At 39.4% G+C, this 15,045-nt stretch overlaps 1 protein-coding gene across 1 annotated transcript in view; it reads left to right on the top strand.

Annotated features, from left to right (window-relative positions):
* LOC129170891 (SH3 and cysteine-rich domain-containing protein 2-like) overlaps positions 1–15,045 on the top strand; it is a 28,393-nt gene extending 13,348 nt beyond the window's left edge. The window contains exons 3-11 of the mRNA XM_054759010.1: positions 1,310–1,404; positions 3,481–3,565; positions 6,462–6,577; positions 7,638–7,707; positions 7,810–7,883; positions 7,953–8,044; positions 10,881–10,932; positions 12,032–12,169; positions 12,829–15,045. Of these exons, the coding sequence (XP_054614985.1) occupies positions 1,310–1,404; positions 3,481–3,565; positions 6,462–6,577; positions 7,638–7,707; positions 7,810–7,883; positions 7,953–8,044; positions 10,881–10,932; positions 12,032–12,169; positions 12,829–12,927 (821 nt within the window). The 3' untranslated portion in view covers positions 12,928–15,045. The remainder of the gene's footprint in view (positions 1–1,309; positions 1,405–3,480; positions 3,566–6,461; positions 6,578–7,637; positions 7,708–7,809; positions 7,884–7,952; positions 8,045–10,880; positions 10,933–12,031; positions 12,170–12,828) is intronic.

Raw genomic sequence — 15,045 nt, 5'->3', positions numbered from 1 at the left:
TTAAAAAACAGTCTTTCTTGTGTCGCATATAATTACTTACATAATTTACTTAAATATGTACTGACATTGATACCTGCTTATGTTCATACTTTGTCATTGACTTATATACATTGTTATTGATTAAAACTAAGTATTGACATTCTTATAAAGTATGTAATTACTTGCATACCAATTTACTTACATAAATACATGCTTGCTTTCATACTTTGTCAGTGACTTACATACACTGTTATTGATTAAAACCAAGCATTGACTTTCTTATATAGTATATCATTACATACACACCAATATACTTACGTATTTATTTATATAGATACTTACTGTTATACGTAGTTACTGGCTTACATGCATAGTTGTCATATTTTCTTCAAGTACTTTCTTATATCTTGTAAGATTGACTCAATGTACTTAGAAATGTATGTATTTACTTATGCAATATACTTATTTTAGAACATAGTTATTGACTTAGAACCATAGTTATTGACTGACTTTCAAGTGTAATAATCGGGTTATTTTACTTACTCAGCTATCAACTTATTGCCTTCCTGACTGACTTACTTGTGTATAGTTAGATACAGTCATACATAATTGTGACTTCCTGTCAGCTTATTTAGGAGTTTTAGGATGTAGGAGGTGAGACATTCACTTTGAAGACCTTGCTGTGTTTATAGTTTTTAATGCCATTGCGCGCGCGTGTGTGTGTGTGTGTGTACGTGAGTGTGTGTGCTTTTATATTTAGTGGAGCTGGTGTTTCTGCTCGCTGTACTTCCTGTCACGGTGATGGATTATTGACTACAAGCTGCTCCTCTCCTCTTGTGTTGTAATGTTTAATGATGTTTTTATTCCCAGCGTGCATTGTAGCTTTATTTTTATGTGATGCATCATCTGGCTTCCCCTGCATCTTTTCAGCTTTAATGAAGACGTCTGATTGGTTTGATTGTAGTAAAAGAACTGCTGATGTCTAAATAGAACAAATCTCCCGCAAAATGGATTCTCTTTCTTTGTAGGATGGGATAGAAAAAGGGTGCATTAATCATTTAAAAACATGAGGCGCATCATTTCACAGCTCTTTTATTCCACCGAGATGGCACCGTGACAAATCAATTATGACTGAAATATCTCCAGCTGGTTTTGGGAGACTGTCAAGCTGTTGGTGTCGCCACCACTTGCTGGGAAAGTGGGCCACCACCTGAGTATGTGCCACCTCAGCATCCACCCACGTCTTCTCAAGACCCCCCTTGCGGTTTTCAATTCTGTGTGCCTTTTTTTCTGCTCTCATTCTGTCCGTTTTGTTGATCCGTCCCTGCAGGAAACTCCAAACAAGCTCTGCGATGCAAAACGTGCAAGTTGGCGGCTCACCTGTGGTGCACCTCCGAACTTTCACAGCAGCCGTGTTATGGAAAGGTGCGATTATACATGCAGAATATCAATTCACAGCATGAAAAGTACCAGTGGCGGAGCTACATGGTGGCCAATGGTGGCCGTGGCCACCACTGGTCACTCTCTGGCTAGACATTTCAGGTATCAACTTATTGGCCACCCCTATGTGAGTAATGGTCTCACCTTGGCCACCCCAATGAAAATTTCTGGCTCCGCCACTGAGAAATACATCTACTACATACTGTATATGGCTTTACTCTTTTTGGAATTAAACTGAAATCTGGTCCCTGGTCAGATTTGATTGGTCGATGTTGGTCTTAATTACTTGTGGTCTATTGCTATTTAATTGTTGAGCAACGTATTATTTCAACCAACCAGATGATGATTTCACCCACTCCACTGCCTTCTGTAGCACTTTTCAAAACGTTGCAGCAACATGAAATAAATTGGAAAATATCATTCAATAGTTAAGAAATTCCTATAAATCATTAAAAAAAAATGCTATTAAATATTTTTTTAAAAGCCATAAATAACTAAAATGGGAAGGAAATACACTGTACATAAATTGGTAATGAGTAAAACAGATAATAAATAGTTCCAATATTATTATTTAAGATAATATTTTGCAATTGCATTAATTAATTCATTGACAATATAGTAAATTATTTACCTTTCTAATTAATATTTACATTTTTAATTGACTATTAAATAATTTTTAACAAGTTATTTGACAAATGATCATGAAATATATACATAAATAATAAATAGTTTCACTTTTAATATTTAAGACAACATTTTGCAATTGGATTAATTAATTCATGGACTTTTAATTTAGTAATTTTTTTCCACTTTAATTCACATTGAGCATCAATCGGTTCTTAATTTTTTAAAAATCTGTTAATAACTAAAAATGAGTGAGTAAAATAATAAATAGTTTAAATATTATTATTTAAGATACCATTTTGCATTTTTATTAAGTAATTAATGGACAATTTACTAAATAATTTCTTATTTTAATAAAAATAATAAATAAATGTTTGTATTATTTGGGTATTAAATTATTTATTAAAAGACATAAATACCTAAAAGAGAAATGTGAAATATATAATATATATAATATATGAAATATATAAATTGAGCATGAATAAATGAATTTTCGAAATAATATTTATTAATTTAATAAATTATTTGTAATAATTATTTAAATAATTTCATGTAAATTATACATTCATATTTATATTTCCATTCAATTGGCATCATAGTCCTGTAATTATGCCAGAAAAAACCTCCATAGAGCCTTGAACAGCATCCTAGAGGGTGTCTGCGTTTGATGGGCTTGTTCTTCCACACCACACTCCACCACACTCCACACCAAACTCCACCAAGCAATGCTTGGTGGAGTTTGTGGAAACAGAAAAAGGCCTTCCCAAAAAGTTGAACACATATAATTGTCCAAAATGTTTGGCTAAAAAATTAATTAAGAGCTAAGTTGTCTATGCCAACCTCTGAGTGATTAATTGATGGATTAAGAGGTGTGTCTTGTGTCCTCACGTGGTGTCTATTTTCAGCCAAATATTTATTGTTGGTCAGACAGGCAATTAGCATGCAGCGTGCCATCGTAAGAGCGATGCATTCAAGAGCCTCCAAGAGGGCGAGCGGTGAAGAATGAGGAGGGCATGAAGAGGCGGGGACGATCGCGCCGCAAACGCCAGCATCTTGGCGGGAACAAAGGAATCTATGATTACCTTGCGAGTGTCTTCTCTTTCCACATAATGTGACAGAGTGGCTCATTTGCAAGTCAAGACAGTGACAAAGCCCGTATCTCAGCTGCGATGCTTATTGCGCTTAATTCAGTGTGAAATTACAGCTTTGTGCAATCGTGCGTGTGTGTGTGTTTGTACGCACTGCGTTACGTGTTAGCAAGCCAACTGATGTCCACGATGTTTGGATGCAGCTCACATGTCCAGTGCTTCTCTTTAAATGACTCCCTTAATGTCCCCAAATGGTTGCACTGTGGGGGCATTAGTGGGCCATCAGCTCAGCCTTGGAACTGGGAATAATGGAAACTGAAAAATCATTATGCTCTCTGCTCTCCATTAGTCTGGCGCCTTCAAGCGAAACTTCAGCTCGCCCATGCTGGTCACTGACCAACTGGCCGTCGTTAAGGAAGTGCAGCCGAGTCAAGGTGAGCATGCCCATGGCAATGTGTGTGTCTTTCTTAATGTTGTTGTTGCATCCGATTGCTTGTACATTACACCGAATTACAGCCAAAATTACTCCCATCTGACACCCCCTGGGAAGAATCATGTGGGGAAAAAAACAATGCCTTGACCTGCCACAACAAAAATCATATGATTTTTCACTTTAATTCCAGTTTTAAGGTCCTAAAATTGTTTTTGTGGACTAATACAAGGTAGACAAGACACAAATTGACATTTTTTTCTTCTATTTCCACACATTGTTGCATCGTGTTCATAATGGAGCACATTTCCAACAACATGAGAATCATTGTGCACAGTCCAAAGTCCTCCTAAAGCACAACCCTATAAAAAAGACAAAATGCTGCCACTCTTTCGATTAAACAAAGTCAGGGCATTAGTTTTCCCTTGCTGAGTCAATTTTATCCCCATAATAAATAAAGGAAATAAAAACTATCTGTTCCAGGGTAAAACTGTAGCTGTCTTAAACACCTTATTAACTGTACTGTACATCGTTATAGCGATCTAATGTGTCTTATTTATTATGTATTGTGCAAAACTAAGACAGTAACAACAAATTAAAAGCAGAAAATGACCACAAGCCCACCATCCACCAGTACGAGGCTGGAGTTTGCTTTTCAGAGAGAAGTTTATTATGAAGTTTATTACGTCTTTGTTTGATGTGTGTGGAAAAGGTAGTGTGCTATCATGAATTAACTTGAGGATGTACGCCAACAAATATGGACATCAGCACCCAATGACGTCATCAAAACTTACCTATACATACCTATATATAGTATTACCCCATACAAATGGGGTGCTCCGATCGATTGGCCACTGATCAGTATCGGCCGTTTTCCGTGAATAAGCACGCTACCAGCATATCCCGATACTTGCTTTTAAACGCCAATCCCCTTTGCTGATTAGTTCCGCCCCCATTGCAGCAGCCACCCTATAGCGACCGTCTCCTGTTCACTTTCCCATCACAAAGCCAAAACAAGCATGTCTGCCGTGTCATTGTGAGAGTGATATAAGTTTTGAGCCCTGAAAAACACGCCTTGAAAAGCTTTAGTTTGGTGCGGCATTTGGGTCACCAACGTGGTGCCTGTGGGCACCAGGGAGCCCCCCACGACGACATGAGGCGCCTGCAAGCCTGCTTTTCATTTAGGTTTCCAGTTAATAATGTGAGAACACTCGAATGAGATGCATTCTGAAATACAAAATGTGAGTTTTGTTAATGTTTTGGTAAAAAAAAAAAAAAAAACACCCTAATATAAATATATAAATAGTATAGTAGTCTATTGGTGCAGCGTAAGAGAAAGTTAGCACATGCACAATGGTGCTTTCAAGGACAGTCGAAAAAAGTGGGACGGGTCACCCGCTCACAACAAACAACATATCCTGTACATGCAAAAACTATGAGATTTGTAACTGGATATTATTTTTAAATAGTGGGCCATATTTCCAAAATGTATATGCATTTACATAAAATTTGATGTAGTTATAGACAAATGTATTTTTTTAAGAGTTTTTTTTTTTTTTTTAGCGTTGCACCTGAAAGCTTCCCGCCCGGTGGTTGGAGACCCCTGTTGTAGTGTACATTGCAGTGTAAAATCAATAGAAAAGGAATGCAATATACTGTATGACAGCAGTGTTTGGCACTACTCTACATTACAGTAATGACAAGAGCCACATTCACAAAGGAGGCTTAAAAATGTATTACCATAATCTTGTGGTTCGCTGCTTAACATACATCATTTTATTCAGGGATTGACATCCACAGTACATTCACATGTGTGCGTTGCGCCCTATCATCTACTGTGTCATCTACAAGCAAAGTACAACAACAAGGAGCTGAGGCGTAGATCAGATGCATTAAGATGTTATTATAGCTCCCTCTTGCTGACGACAAAGTATCGACAAAGCAGTTCATGATGGCTTGCAGCGAATACATAATTATCATCGGCAGCGAACATCACAAACACCTGACTGGAATCCTCCTGTGCTTAAACAGGCCTCCATACTGTATGATGATGATGATGATGATGATGATAGGTCACAACACCTGCGTCCGTGATTCAGCTGCCGCGCTGAATCAGTGTTAGCGCGTCGTGCTGTCACTTTTTCTTAGCGTCCTTGATAAAGGGCACAATTAACCTACACACACACACACACACCGTCCTGACGCCTCAGACTACCAAGGCCAGCTGCGACGACCACCTGACAAATGCATACTGAGGCCTCAACATAACCATAGCTGTGCTAGAATGCTTCATGGAGGATGATATAAATGCTCCCAGTGATGCCACACTGACTCAAATGGCTCAGGGAAAGGACAGGGAGAGTCGGCAGGAGCACAAATAGGCACACACACACTAACATACATATTTTTAAAAAACAATGCTTTAATGTTTATTTCTAAATTAAATCACTACTTTGATAGGATGATGTTTTTAAATCTGGTGGGGCACTTCTCCACCTGCCCCTAATGCAGAATTCCCAGTGGTAAGCACCTAAATTAGCTTGTTGACTCGTGAAACCCCACCAAAACACATTTTATGGCAACGATAAGCTCATTTATTGACACAAAAGTATACACTAAAAGCTGCAAAAAGAAGAAATGTACTTTATTGTAATGATTGTGCGTTGTAAAACTTTTCTACATGTGTTAATTGTGCACATGGCTTCTGCCAGACTAAGACTCCTTGCAGTCAGTAAAAGCTGTATGTCGATTTTAACTTGTGACTGCCAACTAAAGTGGGTCACCCTCGCTATATTTAGACCCCCTCCCCACTTTTTCCAGACTGTCATAGGCACAATATTCCCAATCTGAGTGAATGTATTAAATTAACATGTGCTTGACTTGTAATTGTCTGCTTTCAGAGGCAGTGCGGGCACGAGTGGATCCCGTGTATGCGGCCTTGCGTTACGGGACGTCGCTCGCGCAGATGAGCCGCTCCAGTTTCGGCAGCATGTCGGAGTCGCCGACACGCAGCCTGGTATGACATGAGCGCAGCGGTGCCGTGGGCGGTTACATGCATGCTGTGTGCTGGAGATAAAGTCTCCATGGCAGCACCCCAAAACATTGCATCCACACACCTTCTTTTCCCAGAAACATGAACGCCCAAATTTTGTTTTGGTATTAGTATTTTAAATAACCAATTTATCAATAAAAGTTAAACAAGAAACATTTTACTTGATTTAAAATGCCTTTTTGTTGTACAGATAGTGACTGAAGGTGCATGCCAACTGCATGTCTCAACATGTAATACCACATTGTGCCTTGAGAGGTGGTATTGAGTCCAAGTAGTTATGTCGTAGTTTTTCCACAAGATTATCAAAGAAAAGGAATGATGCCACTAGGGTGCATATTTGCAGGCTCGTGGCAGACAAACTGAAAAGAAGGAAAAAATTAATACTTATACCACAAGAATAAAGCCAGAAACAAAAAAAATTAGCTTACAGAATGTTGTTTTTTCTGAAAAAAAAAAATTATTATGGGGAAGAAGGATTTGTTGACTAAAACTTGTAATCTTGCCAGACGAAAGTGAGAATAAAATCATAATGTTCCAAAAAAAAATATGTAATATTACAAGGAAAAAAACATTAGATTGTTACAGGGGGAAAAAAAATCTGTCTTTTTTTTTTTTTTACAATTTGAGGAAAAAAGAAAAAAAAAGTAGGAATTCTTGCTAAGCATGTTGATAACAATAATTAAATCATATTATCCGATGAATTAAAGGCACACTACTAATCTCAGACTGTGGGAATTTTGGTGTTCACTTAAAATTTGACCTTTCTTCTTGAAGAAAAATGAAGAAAAAACTTTTTCTTGCAACATTATGACTTTATTCTCATAACTTTTCTTATTTTTTTCTCCTTTGTCTCCCATTCATTTCTATGCGCTTTCTAAAGTAAAAAAAAAATATATATATATATATATACATATATATAATATACAGTATATATATACATACCAGTAATTAGTTCTCATTAGTTCTCATGAGTTTTTTTGTGTTCCAACACACAATTAACATTTCTATACTTTTTGTTGATAAGGGTGAGGCAGGTGAGGAGGGGCAGGTCAGGCAGTGCAGCATGGAAGAGGAGATCCCTCAGGAAACAGAAGGTAAACACACACACACACACACATACAGAATGTCAGTTTACATGCATGCTGTATTAGACATGTTGCTTCCTTTAAGTCATTATTGAAAAAAACTCTTTCTAGCTCCAGACTTGGCTGCCCAGGACGCTGAGTTGAATAAGGAGGAAGACGAGAGTCAAACTGAGACACCCGTGGAGGTGACATGTGCATGCCTTGCCGTCCAGAGTGTACGTCTTTTAGTCTCATGTCCTCCTTTCTGTGTCCAGGTGGCCCCCAAACGAATCGAGGTGCACTCAATCCACACCTACGTGGCGCTCTACAGGTTTTTGCCTCAGGAACACAACGACCTGGAACTCCAGTGAGTAAACAACCTCCACCCTGAATGCGTCATTTGGTTTTGGCTAGCTAGGATGAAAGTGTGTCTGCAGAGGACACCTTTAGGACGACTAATTATAAACTCTGTCCTCACGTAGAGCTGTGCTCCCAGCGGGGGGGGGAGATAAAGACACTGTATAGCTGCTGAAAGATGAAGGATATTTAAGCAAGGAAGGGGGGTAGGGGGTGTTGGTTGGCTGTGTAAATTATCAGGTGAGACCAAGCAGGCGGAGGATGGAAAAGTCCAATTTAAAAGTAGCAGAAGTGTAACAAAGAGGGATGATAAGGAAGGACAGTGCAGGAAAATTAGCTAGTTGTGTGTGATCTTGTCTTTCTGTCTTTGTCGTCGGGACACTTTTTCGTGGCGGGGACACACTAAAATGCCTGCATGACCTCCAGTATGTGACAGAATTAATTATTTACTAACCACATTTATTTATTTGGCGCTACCTATTCACCTTCTCTCATGAAGACATTATAACGCAGCTGGTCTGCCAGAGAATAACAAGATGTAGCAGGAGGGATCAGTGTTGCCAACTTAGCAGCTTTGTCGTTGCATTTCGTGAGTAATCAGACCCATCAAGATACTTTTTTTCTCCAAATATGCAATTTGTGATTCATTTGTGTGATTCAAAATGTACGTGTGCAGTAGACTTCAAACAGTAATTCTTCCAAAGCTATGCTGTACGAATTCTGCCTAGCAACAAGTGGCCACACAAATGTGGCCGGGAAAAAGAATCAGAAGAATTCTAGTAAAATTCTATTAATTGTCCCATTCTACGGTGTTGTTCCTGCTAGCTGACAAAAAAAAGTTAAACGAGATGTAAATAAAATTGAAATTAAAAAAAGAAAAAAAATAAACAAGTTGTTAAATAGCCTAATGTATCAAAAATGACATACAATAGTGCTAAATATTTTCTAGTGTTACTATAATGACCCAAATATAAGACGATAACATTTTTGGCTTTAAAAATATTATTCCAAAAACATGTTTTGTATAAGAGGAGTCATCTTATATTTGCGTTAATATAGGAAGCTAACTATAATAGCAATTAACGTGTTGATGTACTGCAGTTATTTATTTTTATGTATTTACTTTATATCAAAATGGTGAATTTATTTACTTAATTTAATTAATTTATGTTAATTTCTCTTGGAGCTTAATCGTGAATTTCTGTTGGAGATTAATAAAGTATCTATCTGTCTGCCTCTCACCCAAAGTCAGCTGGGATAGGCTCCAGCATACCCTCGCGACCCTAGAGAGGACAAGCGGCATAGAACATGAATGAGTACTTTATTGTGTAAAGTTTGATTTACGGCTTGGCTAGTTTTTAAGCATGTGCAAGTTTGTGCGATGTGGGCCAGTATTGAGAGCGGACACCCAGGAGATGCAACGTACACAAATGGGACGACCACTCTATGTAGGACAGAGGCTACACTCTGTTGGTGTTTTGTGCATGGAAAGTTTGCTGAAAGCAAGAAAGAATAGCGGCCAGGTGGGTGTTTAATAGTTGGCATGCAGGTCAGGTCGGCTTCAGTGCTGCAGACGTCACCTTGTAAGCCGCCCTGATAAACACGCTTGAGGCAGCACTGCATCACAAACAGAGATGGACGGTGTACACCGTGTTCTCACTGGACTTTAAGAGGAAGCAACAGCACTCTTGATTTTGAACTGGACTTTTTTGAAAATTCACAGACATGGGAGACATGCTGCAGGAAAGGTCTACATTTGAGCACAAGAAATGCTTGATTTTGCTGTAATTGACAAGTGAATTGCTCTCATGCGAAAGGGTTGGGATATATTACTGCAAAAAATGCTAAAGCAGGGGTGTCCAAAGTGCGGTCTGGGGGCCTTTTGCAGCCCGCTGGTTGTTTGGTACATTGTGGACATAAAATAATGCAAACAAAAACAGCAAAAAGGGAAATGTTGATACTATAACACTCATAATAATACTTTGTCATCTATAATGCAAAGCTGACACAAAGTTTTGTCTTCACATTTGTACTGTATAATGTCTTTTTTTTTGCCTTTTTTAATACTAAAAATTATTTTCAGTTTGTTTTACTCATTGGAAAAGGTTTATGCATCCCTGCTCTGCTGTTTTTTCAGATATGGATTATTTTTTATTTTTCTGTACGGCCAACGTTTTTAAACATTCCTAACTGTCATACAAGCGTAAAAAGAAGTTACCCACCACACCACAGTCTTAACTTTAATGATGAATAACGACACCTGTCTGTCGTACAAGTGTGAAAAGACGTTAACCACTGTACAGCTGGCCTCTGATGACGTGACGGAGGTGGAGGGTACAAGGAAGTGGAGAGGGAGGTTTGCTGAAGGTGAGCTAACTTGACGCATTGCGCACTTTTCGACTACGAGTGTCACTCAAGTGTAAAAGCAAGTTAACCGCAGGTAAACAGGACTTTGACAGACTCGCGTTTTGACATTGTGTCATTCAAGTGTAAAAAGAAGTTAAATCGAGTTATTACGAAGACCTAAAGCCACAAAAAAAAGCCAAAGGGAAAGCAAAACGAGAGTTCATCCTTTGACACGAGCCCATGGTGGACGGTGGTCCAAATTGGGAAGTTTAGAAGCAAAATGTGGGCTGATTGCACCACACCAGGGGCGACTTGAGACGTTGTGCTGTAGTTTCATAAGTCACTTTGCGTTTTCTACAAAATCCCACTCAATTCTCATGACAACAGGGAATGTACATTTCCACCCCTCCCCTTCATCTCCTTATCAGAAACTCCACTCACCCCTCCTCTGGTGTCCTCTTTCCTCCTCCTTTCATGCATCGTCTTCTTATCTCTTCTAGTCCTGGAGATCGAGTGCAGGTCACTGACGACTCAAACGAGGAGTGGTGGAAGGTGGGTGAGAAATCATTTTGCACACCTGTGTGTGATGTCTATTATATGTGTGTGTGTGTGTGCGTGTGTGTGTGTACGTGGTAATGGAGGTGTTCAAACCAAGCGGTGCATTGGTAACACCTGCTCGGCCACACGCAGACTCAAAAAGATATAATGAAGCTGGCTGGTGTTGAAGCCTCACATCCCTTTATTGAGTATCTAATGAGCTTCCACATGGAAACTAATGGACATCTGTGTGTGTGTGTGTGTGTGTGTGTGTGTGCGTGTGCCTGTGTGAGTGTGTGTCTTTGCAAGATGCTTGCAGCCTTGCAGCACGTCCTCTGCTATAAGTGATGAGCATCTGCCGCAGCTTCTTCAATCAGCAGTCATTGTTGTGAGGAGTGTGTAGTCGCTCTTTAACGCGCTTTAAAGTGCGTGTGCGGTTACCTCAGCCCCTCCCAAACTCTGAAATATGTGATGACCAAAAAAATACATGAAAAAAAAAGATGCAATTAACAAAACAATCTTGTACCTGCTTATGCTAATTCATTGAAAGTGGATTCAGCCCTGCCGGCAGCAATTTTCACCTCCGGTTGCACGTCTTTTCTAGTTTGTCACTATGTTAGTGCGTCCACACACACACACACACACACACACACACACACACACACAAACTGTGTGCTTATGACAACCTTGCTTTTATTGCATGCTTGTTATGTGTTTTTAGATGTACGCAAAATGGATGTATCATTTTGAATAAATGTGAAATGAAATATTTACTTTAATATCATGTTTGTATATTTATTTAATTATACTTTTTCAAATAAATAAAAATGTAAACATTTAGTTTAATATTATATGTAATTTACTGAATTATTTTATTATTGTATATTTTTCCAATTATTTATTATATATACATAATATACTGTTTTTTTTTCAAATGAATAAAAAATATCATTAATAAAAACAAATGTAATATTATATATATTATTATTTATACATTATATATTTTTAAATATCTTTTTATGTTCTTTTCTTTGTAATTGAATATCGTTATATATTTAATTGTATTATTTTTAGATACTCTTCATCACTCTTTTTCATCTTGTTTTCTTCTCAGGGCAAGAGTGGCGACAGAGTGGGTTTCTTCCCCTCCAACTTCGTGCAGAGGGTCCGCCCGGGAGAGCGAGTGTGGCGCGTCATTCAGGGAACATCTGGCATCCGCGAGAGAGGACACATGGCAGTAAAGGAAGCACAGGTAACAGACTGTTGTTACCGTCTGCCACCTGAAGGACAACATTTACCTTGCATGCTTCAAACCGACTGCTGTGTCATTAACATTCTCAAAGGTCCACTATTATGCAAAAGTGACGTTGAAATGGTGTTCTAACTGTAGCGTGTGTCCTGAGAGCCTCTTTATGAGCAGCAAACATGAGGAAAAATGTTCTTCGCTTGTTTGCTTTGCTCCGCTTTCAAGAGAAATGCTCATTTTTAAAGTTGAGATTTTCATGACGTCATGAAGGAAAAACCTGCTTCCTCATGGACATGAGTCCCCCCCCGTCCCGCCCCTGGCTAGATGAGCCCGCCCCATGTATACGCTCACCACTTCATGAAGGACAGCTTCTTGGGAGGAATAAGCAGGCTTCGCTACAAAGATTGCTTTAGAGAAGTCAGTGTGCAGCTTGGAAAGCAGTATAGACTTACTGTCCGCTGAAAATGAGTCAGCACACAACCAGCATTATCAAAATAGCTGATAGCATGAGCGAGTAGGACGGTCTGGGGATACACGAGTGCTGCCGGCACAGGGTGAGATGTGGTTCATTGACGGGAAGCATGAATTCCAACTGGGATGTCCTGAAGCCGAGTGTGATCTTCTGAAAGATATCAGAGGTCAAACTTGTTTCTGCTTTTTGTCAGATCTGCGTGGGCAAGCGAGAAGACGGCGAGATGTTTGTGAAGCTGAGCAGCGGTAAGAAGAGAGGCCTCGTCCCGGCCGAATCCATCGAGGAGATCTGAGCTTCTCTCTACACTCGCATCCTGAAACTTTGAGCCATCGTCATCGACCGACTCAGAAGAACTGGACCCATCTTTGTTGACTCCTGCTGATGACGTAGAAGATAAAGATTCTCCTCACTGTAAGTCTTGAACTTCTTGGGCTCCTCGAAGCAGCTGGAGGAGTGGACTATGACTGGATGTTTACATTTGGGCTAAAGCTGCCACTTTAGTTTACGCTCCGTCAACCAGTGTGGGAGGAATCCATCACAGGAACGCCACGCTTCTGCCCCTTTCTTCTTCTTCTTTCTGCCCACTTGCTGTGTCTCATCCAGCATATCTGCGTCTGTCAGGGCCTCCATGCACGTTAGCATCAAAGCAACGTCACAAATGATTGTATTGTGGCATTAGAAAAAAGAAGAATCAACAGAAAACACACATTCAACGTACATTTCCACTCGTTTTCTGTCTCCCATATTGTTAAACCAATGTGAATGCCAATTGGTAAAACAACAAAAAGGACATCTAAGCAATATGAAATACCTGAAATAAAAGGATCTTTTTTTTTGTTACCAGGCACTTTCTGTTTTACAGCAGTTTGTTTCTCTGAAGTCATATTCATGCTGAAATCTGAGATACACTCCTGTTCAAAATTTTAAGACCAGATGAGAAATTCCAATTGATATTTTGCACTGTTGGATTTGAAGGTTCTAAGTAGGGTCATTTATTGCATTCAAGTGAAATAGGCTGTTCATCAGCTGACCAAAAGTTTGAGACCATAGCTCAAAAAAACCCTGCAACAGTACAAAATGTGAATTCTTGCAATTTTCCAACTGGTCTTAACATTTTGATCACTTGTGTTTATTACTTCAAGGAACGTTTGACGTATGTGCTTAATCATTGAATACTTTGGTGTGAAGCAAAATCTTCAAATGTGAATAGTGAGTAGCTAGCTCAGCTTACTTTTGACCCTTAAAGGCCACCGTACGTTGCTACATTGCGCTCTCAAGCTAGCCTGACGTCTTTAGCAAACATCATTTTGCGACTAATAACATTAAACTAATGTGTTTTCTAACTGGCACAACTGATTTGTGTCCAAAAAAAAAAAAAAAGTATTTTGCGATATCGGTATAAAAGTGCATAAAATTTCTCAGGGTTAGAAGATAAATGTTAAAAAATGATATTAAAATTGATTATAATGACTACTATCGCCTGTGGTGTGAAATTCACAAAAGGGAATTTTATGCAATTTGTGTCATGTCGCCACTTCAATGACAGCTGCAATTATCTAGAAAAATCATTCAGTTAGCCTGCACCAAAATGCAGGAACAACATAACCTCCTTGCCTCTTTTGTGGTTGCGTGCATTAATAAAAGAGAATTAATGCGACTTTACTTTGCATAATGGCTTTCCTCTTGTCAGAGAGTCCAATTAAAATGCAAAGTCATGATAAAAATGGGCTTTGAATGGAGCAGGTTTGACGTCACGGAATAACAGCAGGTGTATGAAAGCGTCAGACACGGGCTTTACCTCCTATTGGGAGTGTGTGCAAAGGACATATTTTGGCACGGGACGAAGACGGAGATGGCGAGTGACGAGTGTGTTGAACCATCACAGTCAGGTCAGCGTGTGCGTGTGTGTGTGTGTGTGTGTGTGTGTGTGTGTGTGTGTGTGTGTGTGTGTGTGTGTGGACCCGTGCTGCATGACTCATCATTGATCCAAAGTCCTGTCCCGCTTCCTGCTTGACTTTCTCCCTTATCCTTTTCGTATTGATGTGACTCGACTGTGGAGCGATCCTCCTTTTATGTGTGGGGAACGTTGGCTCAGTCATGCGGAGTGACGCCTCCACTCAAAGCAAAGGTCCTTTCATCCGCCTTAGCTTAGCTTCGCGTTGTTCCGTGGCGAGCGCCGCCCTCTTTCCTTGTTGTTGTAGTCCAGTGATGCGACGACAATGTTTGGTCTTTGTTTGGCGTAGGCAACACTTTGTTTTCATAGCAGCGTCACGCCTTCAGAAGCCATGTTTGCAACATGTACTGTATGTTTTTATGGCACACTTCAATAAAACATCTTTTGACGTATGAACTCTTGCCGGTGTTTTTGTTTTCATTGTCGAAAAGCAGGAAAGGGAGCCAAAATAACTGA

The sequence above is a fragment of the Dunckerocampus dactyliophorus genome, chromosome 18, assembly GCF_027744805.1.
Source record: "Dunckerocampus dactyliophorus isolate RoL2022-P2 chromosome 18, RoL_Ddac_1.1, whole genome shotgun sequence".
Taxonomy (NCBI): domain Eukaryota; kingdom Metazoa; phylum Chordata; class Actinopteri; order Syngnathiformes; family Syngnathidae; genus Dunckerocampus; species Dunckerocampus dactyliophorus.
This window is presented reverse-complemented; position numbering and strand designations above follow the sequence as displayed.